At 39.7% G+C, this 13,476-nt stretch overlaps 2 protein-coding genes across 2 annotated transcripts in view; both read right to left on the reverse strand.

Moving 5' to 3' along the window:
• The window catches only part of LOC137274272 (large ribosomal subunit protein eL31-like), a 329,417-nt gene that overhangs the window by 252,512 nt on the left and 63,429 nt on the right, over window positions 1-13,476 (reverse strand). The window lies entirely within an intron of this gene.
• Window positions 7,308-9,740, reverse strand: LOC137271988 (uncharacterized). Its single transcript, XM_067804365.1, has 3 exons — window positions 9,735-9,740; window positions 7,477-7,949; window positions 7,308-7,404 (listed from the first exon to the last, which is right to left on the reverse strand). The coding sequence occupies exons 1-3, from the start codon at window positions 9,738-9,740 to the stop codon at window positions 7,308-7,310; spliced, it is 576 nt and encodes a 191-aa protein (XP_067660466.1).

Below are 13,476 nucleotides of genomic sequence, written 5' to 3' on the forward strand. Positions count from 1 at the left end.
TGGTGCTGGTTTAGCTGTGTATTCTTGCTGAAGATGGGCAGAATGAGATGGTTGTTGGGGGTAACCAGGTTGTGCTGGATATGCAGGCTGTGGTGCTGGTTTAGCTGTGTATTCTTGCTGAAGATGGGCAGAATGAGCTGGTTGTTGGGGGTAACCAGGTTGTGCTGGATATGCAGGATGTGGTGCTGATTTAGCTGTGTATTCTTGTTGAAGTTGAGCAGAATGAGCTGGTTGTTGGGGGTAACCAGGTTGTGCTGGATAGGTAGGCTCTTGTGCAGGTTGATCCGCGTAGTTTTGTTGAATTGGAGTTGGGTAAGCAGGTTGTTGTGGATGCCCAAGTTGTGCTGGTTGGACTGGGTACCCATGGTACCCAGTGTTAGGCTGGTACTGAGACTGACGATTCCTATTGCCATCAATCCTACTTTTGGCAGCTAACAACAGCGCAAGGTGGGGAACGTTGGAAACAGACTTGAAGTTGCTGACCGGTGTTCTTCTCAGGAAATTAACATTGGATTGATAACGATTGGGATTGACAGAAATATAATTTCTTGTTTGTGACAAGGGTCTTATTGTGTTCCGGTTACCGTACACCAGGTACGGGTTACCATTAGAGCCAGAAGGGTACAGTTGTGGAGTGTAGCCTGCTCTCGACGACTTGACAACATTTGAAGGGAGCCCTCGGGACAAGAGACCGTAAACTCCACCCACTCTGGACAGATTCTGTATCCCGGGTTTATAGTATGGGGCGGAAACACGATTTCGGAAGGTATTATGGGTTTGATAGGGAAGCTGATACCGCTGACCATGGCTTGGTGACGTCCCAGCGATCCATACCACAAGCAATAGCATAACAGAGGATACCTGAAGGGACGAAATATATACGTATGAACTTATATTGCGCCATCGATACCATAATATTACTCCTACAAGAAAACACCTACTATAAATATAAGCATTAAATGCTAATTTGGATTCTTTTCAAACACATACGTTTAGATCTCTGCCTGAACCACAATACTATGAACAATATCAATATGTCATATAAATAGCACACTACACAATTATTTAATTGGTTGTTACCGTAAACAGATATGTAAATAAATAATACTTCACGTTTCACTTTGAGATCTGATAAGTCGAAAGGAAATGTGTCAAAGTGAATACACTTAGATTTTATCCAGTTTGATTTGTAAAAAGTCCCCGTGTATTTGCGTTTTCGTGACATGTAATAAACTAACTAAACGCAGATCTGCTTGCCTGCTCATGGAAAGGAAAGGTTTCTTCTGAACTGATACATTAACTTGACCTTATATGATATTCACGCGTGCACAAAGCGCACTGACGTAGTCTAACAGCTAGCATTACTATGAGAGAAGAAAGGATATTAAAATAATCGATTCATTTCAAAATGCATAGACCACCTTGAGAACTAAAACAAATGCTTTTTGTGAGTTCATACAGCTCACAAACAATATATCAATGTGGAATATAACGTAAACAAAGACAGACAAGATCAAACATGATTACACCCTATATAACAAGAGGTAATTGATCTCACATGAACATAAAATTATATATTTATTTCAGCAGTATTGCATGTATTATGTTGTTTGGATCAGACAAGCCAGTGACTGTCACCATGCGATACGATAAATCACTATCATGAAACAGTGATGACACCATGGGTATAAAATATAGAGGTATCAAATTTGTATTTACCTTCATGTTGCTTGGTCAGATGTGTGGAGCTGCTGCGGAGTGTGAGGGTACAAGCTCTGTCACGGGCCTTTAATACTGCAGAGCTACCAACTACTGTGACTTTTACGAGACTTAAACGAGACTTTGACGAGATCGCGTTTGTGTTGCGATTATGGCTTTCATTTACTAAAAGCAGTTGGATGCTGAAGTTTTATTACCTGTTCCAGGAATTGGGTGAACTACATGCAGGTTTCTGTGCATGTTTACAGTGTAGTAGAAGAACAATGTCCGGCTTAACGATGGATTGGAGGAAGCCATTAAATCGGATTTGACCGATTATGATAAACACACAATAGAGCCGTCGTAATTGCAATGGATTACACGATGGCCGATGTCTCCCAGCTTTGGGTGGTTTGTGTTAAATAGGTATATTTGTTGTTTCTTGCTATGTACTTGTGAATGTTTCACCCACATTTCAAAGTTATAGTATTTTAATAACTCGTAATAGTAACATGTGCGTATTTCACATACTGAAAAGAAATATCCATGTTGATGCCATTATTAAAAATACATTTTCATGCTTTTTCTTTGGCATTTTTTGTGACCAACCTATTTAATTACCCCTTGTACTGACATTGTCCATTGGCAAGATCACTTGAATGTGAATGTTTGTGAATGTTTTGTAGGTGTCAAATCCTTTTGAATAAAACACCTTTTGTAAAACACTTACGTATTTCATTTCTCTTGTGTTTAGGTACTTGGATGAAATGGTTCTGGTGAGGATGGATGTATAAGAGTGAATATATTCCTGAATATATATTATGTTCTACTTTACTGTTCACTAATGGAAAGTAAGCTGATTGTTTTTTTGCAAAAACGTATTCTTTTGGTTTTATAATTTTATAACTGCAAATGTCCCGAAAAGAGGTAAGCGTGGAAAGACATACTGTTTTTGTTAGGGTAGCCATGTACGATGCATCCTTATATCACTAAATAAATGTATTAACTTATAATTAGGTTTACATTCTTCTGTCAGTAACGAAAATGGTAATACTGCCAAGAAACTTGTAAATCTTCACTGCATCGTTACCATACATTCCTCGAAATGTAGCCAATATGCCCAGTACAGCTAACGTAAGCCTATATGTCTACAGTCTAATAAAAAAGAAGGTCTCCGGACGATTTTCATTTAATGTTTTATAAAGACGCGTTTAGTAATAGAAAATGTAAAAAGCATGAACCCTCAAATGAGAGTGTGTTATTTTTATTGAAAATCTGCAACGTACATTATCTGTTTGTTTGATATTCAGACGGGATGGAAATATCGTAATTCTCACTTGACAATTTAAATTAAAAATTTCAAGTTTCGGACAATTTTCAGTGTAAGTGTGTCATGGAGGATTCTATTGGATGCTGAACGCCACACTATCAGTACTCCTGCCTTATGACGTATACCAGTAAATGATCGATCCCTCACCACCCCGTCAAGTGCTTCATGTTACGAACATCGAGGTACGCAGTCGGGATACAAATAAATGATGCAGCCAAGTCAGTGAGCTTGATAACTTAATCCCGTTATTTAAAATAGTTGAAGATCCTGGCCCCGATTTCTCGAAGGAAACTTAAGTTTTTACTCAAATTTCAAACCGAGTGTATCCATTTGAAACAGCTGAACTCAACGGCATTTTTAAAACAAAAATGCCCAAACAACTTCAGAAATCTATCCCCCAAAATCCAGACCCTCAGTGACCCATACTTATGTAAAGGAATTTGAAAGTCAAACTCGCTGGATTAGTTGTCACATGTCATCACATTTCAAGTACGTAGATTGAAGTTCCTGCTTTAGTTCTCTGACTTGTCTGGCCCAGACTCAGTTGTTTACAGATCGCCGCCATATAACTGGGATGTTGTTGGGTGTTAATCAACCAACCAACCAACCAACCAACCAACCAACCAACCAACCAACCAACCAATTTACTGTTCCTGTTACGGTAAGCACTATTTGCAGCAGTTCTTCTCGGGGAACGTGTACCACATGACATATTTAGGGCACAATACATGCATCATAACTCACAGTCCTCTCAAACGCATTGCGATTTGTCTTTTTGTTTCGATGCTGCATACAATAAAGCGTCGATTAACGTTACTCAGAACAGGTTTGTACACACAGGAATTCTCTTCTCAGATTAATCGTCTATCCACATGCTTCCAGGTTAATGTTCTACCATGGAGAACCTAATATAGGTTTATGCCTGTTGAAAGTTAGTGTATAGGTTAAACCCATCCTGTTAGGTTACTATGGACTGCCTTTACTGCAAAATGAAACCATTCTCGGCAGGCATGTTCTTGCACCGAAACACCTTTGTACCAACCGCCCCCATAGCGTGGTGGTAAGAGAGTCCGCCCGGAGAGCCAAATGTCGCGGGTTCGATCCTCGGTCGCGTTATACCCAAAGATGTTAAAATATGGTACTTGTTGCTCCCTGCCTGGCGCTGAGCATTAGGATGGGTACAATAAGGACTGGTCGGCTCAGAGTCAGTATAATGTGTCGGAGTGGGGTAATCATGCTTGACTGCGACATGGACTCTCTGTGAGCTAGCGCTATAAAGCGAGCCTATGTCTGGGCTAGTACAAGCAGCAACACAAACACACCCATGCTGGTCGTTATATTAGCGAGATATGCTCAAATGCGCCGTTAAAGCCCTTTTCACCCCACCTCACCCTTCTACCCCAACCGATTCGAAATAATAATAACAATAATTAAAAAAAATTCATAGGTTCTATTACAAATATGTTTTAATATAATTTAATCTTGCCATGTATGTTTCACTGAAGAGAGCTTGCAGTGAGAAAAAGGTTTGGAATGCGTCAAGGTGGTGTCAAGACCATGCTGTCCGTGGAGACTGTTATTTTGATAAGGCCCTCGACATAAAACTTGACATCAGCGTGCTTGTTTCATAGCAATCGCCATTTGAAATAGATTGTGTCTCAGTGTGACAGACACGCCCTTTATATACACTGAATTCCAAAACAAACGCCACCATTCGAAACGTTTATTTTTTCATGGAATTAAACATATATCAAGGTGAAAGTGAGCTATTTATGCGTTTTCATCATGCCGAAGTGATGGCCACAGCCGATACTAAAATGCCATTAAATGCCATTCCCCATGACATTTCAGAGACGTTCTAACATGAAGTGACCCGGGAAGGATCGGTATAGAATACTGGACTTCAGTGACCCATGCTTGTCTTAAGAGGTGACTAAAGGAATCGAGTGGACAAGCTCGCTGACAGGGTTGACACATGTCATCGGTTCATAACTGCACAGATCGATGCTCATGCTGTTGATCACTAGATTGTCTGCTCCAGACTCGATTAATTACAGACCTGTAGCTGGAAAATTGCTGAATGCGGTGTAAAACTAAACACACTAACTAAATGGCGTAAAGTAACTAGGACTTTCTGATATTAGAGCAAGACAGCTCTGAATAAGATAATTGATGAGCTCAAGCAAGAATCAATCACATTATTACCCCTTTATCATAGTTTGGTGTCATTTGCGGTTCTTGCATAATTAGTACTTAGAACTTAGTATAATTGTACTTACCTATATGAAGACAATTCGGCTGGCGAAAATTAAGTTTGATGTGTTTGACTTTAAATTTGATATAATCCGTTTGGCTCAAAAGCGTACCGATGACTTGCAATTCGAAAACTAATAAGCATAAAATACTCAGTAAAGACACGGATCGTTATCAAAACATCACATCAACTCTTTGATGCTTTTACTGTTTTTTTTGTCGGAAATATTCAAAAGTTGTTTAAAAAACATCATTAAAATATTGACACAGTTCACTATTTGTTACGAGAAAGGAAGGCAGAAAGGAAAGGAAGGCAAAGAAAGGAACAGCCAGGTGTGCGAGAAAGGATAGTGACGGCACAGCAGCGTCACAGTGTGTTGGCATGATATAATCATTATGATCAGTGTTTCACTGGTTATTTTATGCTTATGAGTTTTCGAGTTAGATTACAATCCTCGGTACGTTTTTAGGACAAAGCATCCACTATAGATTACTAGTATTAATTGAGTAAGTGAGTGAGTATGCCTTCAGCACTATTCCAGCAATATTCCAGCAGTGGACACCAGAAATGGGCTTAACAGATTGTACCCATGTGGAGAATCGAACCCAGGTCTTCGGCGTGACGAGCTAACGCCTTCATCACCAGGCTACCCTATCGCCACTTATTCAATGAAAATGATTGAGATTGATTCATCCGGGAAACACCAGATGTCATTCATAACTAGGAATTCCAGTCCGCAGATTTGTATCTGTATCTGGATGTCATGACGTAATAGTGAGGTGACTTCATGGGGTGAGGAAAAATCAGACACTGTTATACAAAATATATAAACCGGTGTTACCTGTATGGTCGGACATTTTTGCCCTTTAATCGAACTCTTTTATCTCGTAGAAAGAAACGTGATAATGTCACTCGGTGACAGATACTTCATTGCGAAAATGTGCATTACCTCCAATAGAATGTAGACTCTATAACACTTATAGAAAGATATTACTGTTAGATTTGAAAAGTATTGTATAATGTGACTCTCCAAACACATTGCCCATTCGTTGGAAGTCAAAATATGACTATTCAACAGAATGAATATGTTAAAAAGTCTTTTCAAATGTGTATCAACATTTATTTATCAATAAAAACGTTTTCGTGTGATCACATACGTTGTGTCCCTTCCTGTCTAATCACTTTTCAATACTATCTCTCTGTTCCCTCCCAATATGAAAATGCATGGACGTAAATATCAGGGATAGGGTACGTTAAGTTGGGCAACTTGCCCCTCATTCTTTTCACATTAGGGAATTAAACATGTATGAATGAATCAACAGATGCATCATATTTTAGTTAACACGTGAAATGTCCTGGATAAATGTCCTGCTCTGAAAATATTAGTTATTATGTCTAACACATAATCTATCCTTTATGGTTGAAAAGATTTAGATAACCTAAGGTTCATCTTTTTATTTAGTTATGATGTCTAACAAATTATCTATCCCTTATGGTTGAAAAGATTTAGATAACCTAAGATTTTTCTTGTGGAAAGAATTTGCAAACTTATTGTCAGATCAGTAAACCTTAAGTTATAATTCACTGGGGATGGGGATGACGTCTGCAATACGTTATCATGACACCCCATGTATATTTGAACTACATATACCAGCTTATACAGATCCGGTAATAATAGTGTTTCCCAAAGACCAAGGAATTGATCTGGCCTGAACATTATTTGACCCTGGTCGTCATTTTTAATTTGGACTGACTGCATAGTTAAAATGTTTCAATATTTAACTGCAACAATTTACATATATTAAGTGGCGTGGAAGCGTCAGGCATTGCATGGGGCTTACATGCCAATAATATCGGCATCTTCCGTACCCTTTTATTAATACAAACAATCATTTCAGTCAAATAGTTTATTGACCAAACATGCACGTTGTTATACAAACGACTAAAACGGTTTGTATATGATAGACAGTTATACAACAGAATACTCAACGAATTACGACCTCTGTATGTAAGAAGTACATGAATTTAGTGATTGAGCAGCGCGGAAGGTAGCCCAAGACGAAGAAGCCCTTCGACACCACCATATTTCGTCAGATCTTTCACGCCTGGCTTGTAAACGGGTCTGCTAGCTACAGTGCGGACACCGGGGTTGTGACCGTAGTTGTTGCCGCCGGGAACGTACCCGGGGACATACCCGGGAATGAAGCTGGGGTTGTAGTTGTTGAGGGGACGATGTGGGGACGGGTACCCAATCCAAGAAGTCGGAATCCTACTGTAGGTATTTCCCATGACCTTCCGGTACCTCTGACCTTTGCTGTAGGGAAAAGGACTTTGGGAGATGAAGGGTCGCTGACCAAATAGGCTCTGATCATAAGGATTGTGAAGATCTTGGTTCTGGCCACGAGGAAGGTAATCTCTGGCAGGAGGTCCATATTTACCAGAAGGAAGACCAAGGAGCAGAAGACCTCCAGCTCCGCCAACACTCTTCAGATCGGAGATCCCTGGTTTGTAGAAGGGTGCAGATTGTCGATAGTAATCTTGGCTCTCGGAAACGCCATATGCCACAATATTCCTGACCTGCTGGGGGTCGACCTCTGTGGACGTGGGAACCTCTTCACAGACACACATCGGCCACAGCATCATCAACGACAAACATATGAAAGCGAGCTGGAAAGAAACAATGGATCATTACGACATAATGATGACGCGTTTTTAACAAATCTGGGTATGAAACAACACAAATGGCGAAGTATTGACTAGCTCTGAGGTCCCTAAAGAAACAGAACAGGTAGATGTTGATATTAGCATTTACACTATATTTTCATGTCTTGATCCGTTACAGCATAGTTTTATTCTTTATTCGATTCTCGATTGCATCATGCTACAAAAAAAGTTACGAAAATACTACTAGTTGTTTCCTTGCCTGGTGCTCAGCATTAAGGGGATGATTTGATTGGTCGTGTGGGAATCAGTATACTGTGAGTGAGTAAGTATGGTCATAACAACATTCCAACAATAGCAAAGCGGGGAAAGAGAAAGGGGCTTCACACATTTACCCATTAGGAGAATCAAACCCAGTTATTCAGCGAGACGCGAGGACGTCTTTACTACCAGACAACCCAGTATAGTGTGGCTGAGTGGGGTTTCCATGTTGAACTGTAGTCGAGACAGCAGCCAAGCACACACGTTCATACGACTGGCAGTAGTTCCATATTTTAAAATACATGTGACAAAAATCAGTAATGTCAAATTGATCCTAGACCATGTTGAATTTCATGTATCCAAAACGCGAACTGATTCTATATTTTATCAATTCTCTATGCATCCACGTCATATTGTTCACAGTATTTACTTAGCAGGAGCACACCAACTGAACAACCTACAATAAGCTATTTTGTATCGAGCTCAAAGGGACAACTAACTTCAATTTGTCATTCGTATTTCGACTACAATATACAGCTAATTGGCCAAGACCAAAAATAAATTCGATAAAGTTCGTTATAGGCCTGTTCCTCATAACCGGTTTTTACTGTATAAAGATATAACCCAACGAGCATAGCATCTATAAATAAGGTGGATTTATTCATTGATACAATGTATCTGAACTCGCGTTTGCAACCAAACATGTGAAATAACGATATCTGTAAACTTCGTTAATGGGACAGAACTGTAACAAAGATACAAAAGTGATGGAATCTCATATACTCTTAAAAAGCAGGGGAAACTGAACTTCCAAGTTGGATAGGAAGTGTAAACGTTGGCAAACGTTTCAAGTACAGACATTTTATGAACGCACCACCATTTCCCTCTATTACCACCGTAATAACGCATGGGATGAGCGTGCATGGGGTCCCTTTCTTGACTTTGACGGTGTTCAAGAAGGTCGAGAAATCACTTAGAATATTAATTTTGACACTCATCTTGCATCACACATTTGTCAGTGTTTGGTTTCAAATTATACTCATGCAAATTACATGTGTCATCCATACACCAATCATGTTTCAAAAGCGACCACATTCCAAATAGGTATGGTTGTCAGGAATTGCAAATGGTGATGCACACTCAAAACATTCAATATTATCATATTAACATTGACTGACTCCGATAAATCTCCTAAACATTTTTAATCGGAAATATAAAAATGAATTTCCCTACTTTTTAAAAAATTATATTTATGCATGCATTCCAGGACAATGGTGTGCCGTCACAAAACAACTACATATAATGTAGACAGTTACAAATGTTACATCAAATGGAAAGACTTCTTCAGAGTAGCACACATTGGCTTGTTAACATGAATGTAGTCACCCTGAGTATTATATAAGCCGTTATTCATTTATACAAAGAAATAAAGCCATTCAAATGTTTTGTTTTTCTGTAACACCTTTAAATGTGATCTTTCCTTTACAATACATGTATAAGTTTTAAGCATACATTTTCCTACATACTCACCTTCATCTTGGCTCATTCAAGTCCCCTTGAACGACTCACTGCTCCACGGTTTCAATCATGATATAGGGAGTATTTATAGGAATGTTTGTCCATCTATTGCTAGGCAACAAGTTCGTTGATATCTCACCGGAACGCTATGCTAAGTGACCATCCCTGGCAGATGTTCCCTCCACGAGAGTCTGCGTGGGGCCAAGACATATTTCAGCATGTTATTAACATATAAATATCATCTTAGTATAATTATAGCATCCAGACTGCGTTAATAATTTACAGAAGATATCTTAATCAATGCGTTGTGATCACATCTAGTAAATAGTTAGTGTGTGTGAAATCCTTCAGTGCTGTTGAACCATTTTTACTTTTTTACTGCTGATTCACATTTATTTCCACTGATGTCCTGTGCCTCATTCCACCATAATCGTACAGAGGCGGTTTATCTTTTATTTTTCAAAATATCTTTATGCTAAAATGTATATACATACCTTCGTAAAGCACTCTAAGGTTGGTCCTCAAGTTCATATATAACTGTCTGCGTTCACCGAGCCTGGACCAGACAATCCAGTGATCAACATCATGAGCATGGATCTGCGCAATTGGGAACCGATGACGTGTCATATCCCGTTAGTCGACTCTTACGACAAGCATGGGATAATGAAGACCCGTATTCTAACCCGGACCTTCTCAGGTCACGCTGAAGTTAGGTATTGAACTACTCAAGATGACAGATTTGACACTAAATTGTGAATTACTCAAGTCGAGATATTCGAAACCGAATATGGAACTTGTCAAAAGGAGATTTTTGAGACTGAATGTTGAACTACGCAATATGAAAGTTTGACAATGAATGACGTCTAAGTCTTCATGATGAGATGTTTGACACTGAATGTCTATGTACTGATGATGAGATGTGTGACACAGAAAGTTGGGCATCTCTAGATGATATGTTTGACGCCGAGTTTCTAAGTACTCAAAATCTGACATTTGCCAATAAATGTCAGAGTACTTAAGATTCGATGTTTGGCACTGAATGTTGGATGGCTCTAGGTCATATGTTTCACACCGAATGTCTAAATACTGAAGATCTGATACTGGGATGAACTGTGTTATACTTAATATCAAACTACTCAAGGTGAAAAGTTTGATTGCATATCGAATTACACAAGATGGGATATTTGATACTGAATGAATAACTGCAATGAGCTTGACAACTTGATGAGCTTGATGCCCCTGCGTGCTTGCTTGCGCTGTGCTCGTACTATTTGCTACGGCACCATTTGTAAATAATTTCACGTTTTCAAGCTACTGTCTTGTGGAGTTCATGTACTTGAAAAAGCGACCCATAAGCATTGTGAATGGTCCACCCACTGACTGGCACCTGCGAAGACTAAAGGTTCCATATGCGATAAGTACTTGTTCGATACAAAATGCGTTGTTTCGTTACACTAGAAGACTCAATAGAATATCCTAAAGACTGTGAGTGAATGAGTGAATTTGGTTTTACGCCGCTTTTTGCAATATTCCAGCAATATCACGGCGGGGGACACCAGAAAATGGGCCTCACACATTGTACCCATGTGAGGAATCGAACCCGGGTCTTCGGCGTGACGAGCGAACGCTTTAACCACTAGGCTACCTCACCGCCCCCTCCCAAAGACAGTGACGTCTTATGTTGACAGTGCGGAATAAGCTGTAAATACTACGAATAGAACAATTTACGGACACTACAATATCTAACGTTTTAATACATAAGTACTTTATTTTGTGTATCCTATTGCATATCAAAACATCCCCCACCCCCCACCCCCCAACAAACAAACAAAAAATACAACAGCAAACAGACACACACACACACACACACACACACACACACACACACACACACACACACACACACACACACACACACACACACACACACACACACACACACACACACACACACACACACTCCTCCCCCTCCCCCCCAAAAAAGAGAAAAAATCCAACATTTATTTTAACACCACGGGGGCTGCTACTGGAGTTATATAAACGCGTGTCTTGGTTGTTCACACTTTTGCCATACCTCGGCAAGGTATTACTCACATCATGACGTATGGTGAAGACAGAAATATTTCTGACAAGCCCAACGCACGCTCCCGTGCACATCGACATCTGGTAACTAAGGAGACCAAGGCGAGACAGTGAACAACAAAAGATATGGAAACAAAGGGTCATCTGCTCAGGTTTTATACAACAGCCCACAATTCAGAGTATGAATGTGTTTAGTTTTACGCCGCTTTCAGCAATATTCCAGCAACATTAAGGCAGGGAACACTAGAAATGGACTTCACATATTGTACCCTTGACGGGAATTGAACCCGGGTTTTTGACGTTATCATACTCTCAGAACTTCAGCGGGTCATAGTTAGTAACGTCTCAATGTTTTTTGGAATGTAAGTTAAGGTTGTTTTTAATGAAGTTAAAAAGATTAGAATGTGTCGTCACGTAAAATACGCTGGTACGAATTTCCATGTGGGTACAATTTTGAGAAGCCCATTTCTGGTGTTCTTTGATATTCCAAAGTACAACGTAAAGCTAAACTCATTCACTCACTCACACACTCACACAAAGAATTTCTTTGGCTGTGCACCATGAAGAACGTTTGGGGTATTTTAATGTAACTACATAGAGACTACCAACACGTTTAGAAAACAACAACAACGCATGGTCACACTGGGGTATACATCGATATTTAAAGTGGACGTTCGCTATGTGTGTACATTTAAATTAGCTCCTTTCATTACCTCTTTCCTGTTTCAAACGTAACTTTCGGCACTTCCAGCAAGATCAAAACGGAAAATATTAGAAATGTACGTCACATGTGGGGAATGAAACACGGGCCTCCGGCGTTACGAGCGAACGTTTGAAGCATAGGGCTAAGAAATTGTGTACAGTGTGTTTCTAAGGCTTCCGGACTGTATGATCCCAAGCAAGACATGCTACTGAGTTTTGCTCCGCATGCAGCAATTTAACGTTATCGGCGTGTTTTTGCACTTCTGGGCTGAAATATTATTTGTAGTGAAACAGAAAACTCTTTCAAGTACTAAACTTTGTATTTTCAAGACATTGAAACAACAATAATAAAGTCACATAATAATCACAAATACATTTGCAAGACAATCACGATATTAGCATTCCCATAACAGCATTGGTTTGTCATTTTTAATTTCGCATTCAAAACACACATCCTGTTACTATAAAAATAATGCATACAAATTGATGCATATTTGATAGCATGCCAAATGTACACATCGGACATTCAAGGCCGTGAAACGCCAGATCCTTGCGCATTGTTTGATGTGAGGCCGACGTTAGTTTGAGCAATGTTGTCTATGCCGAAGTCGTTATAGTTGATGTTGTTGAAATTGCTGCTCCCAGCCAGTGGATGAAGAACTTTGCTGTTGACTGAGGAACTAGAATGACCCACTGGGAGGGTTATGTCAGAGTTACCGACAGACTGTGGGACACTGGCAAAAGGAAAGAGATATTGGTTTTCTATGGGATCTTGTACTGAATTTTTAGCGTTGTGACTATTTCCAAAGCCTGGGAAGTTCCCTGTATTAGGACGGGCAATGGACTGGGAGGAGGTGCCACTCCCGGGATGCGAAATGCCTGGGTGATAAGAAGGTGAAATGGTGACGGGAATGTAGTTATGATCAGTAAGTTTGGATCGACTGTTGGTTGGGAAAGCGGTAGCAGAAAA

Source organism: Haliotis asinina, chromosome 2 (genome assembly GCF_037392515.1).
Source record: "Haliotis asinina isolate JCU_RB_2024 chromosome 2, JCU_Hal_asi_v2, whole genome shotgun sequence".
Classification (NCBI taxonomy): Eukaryota; Metazoa; Mollusca; class Gastropoda; order Lepetellida; family Haliotidae; genus Haliotis; species Haliotis asinina.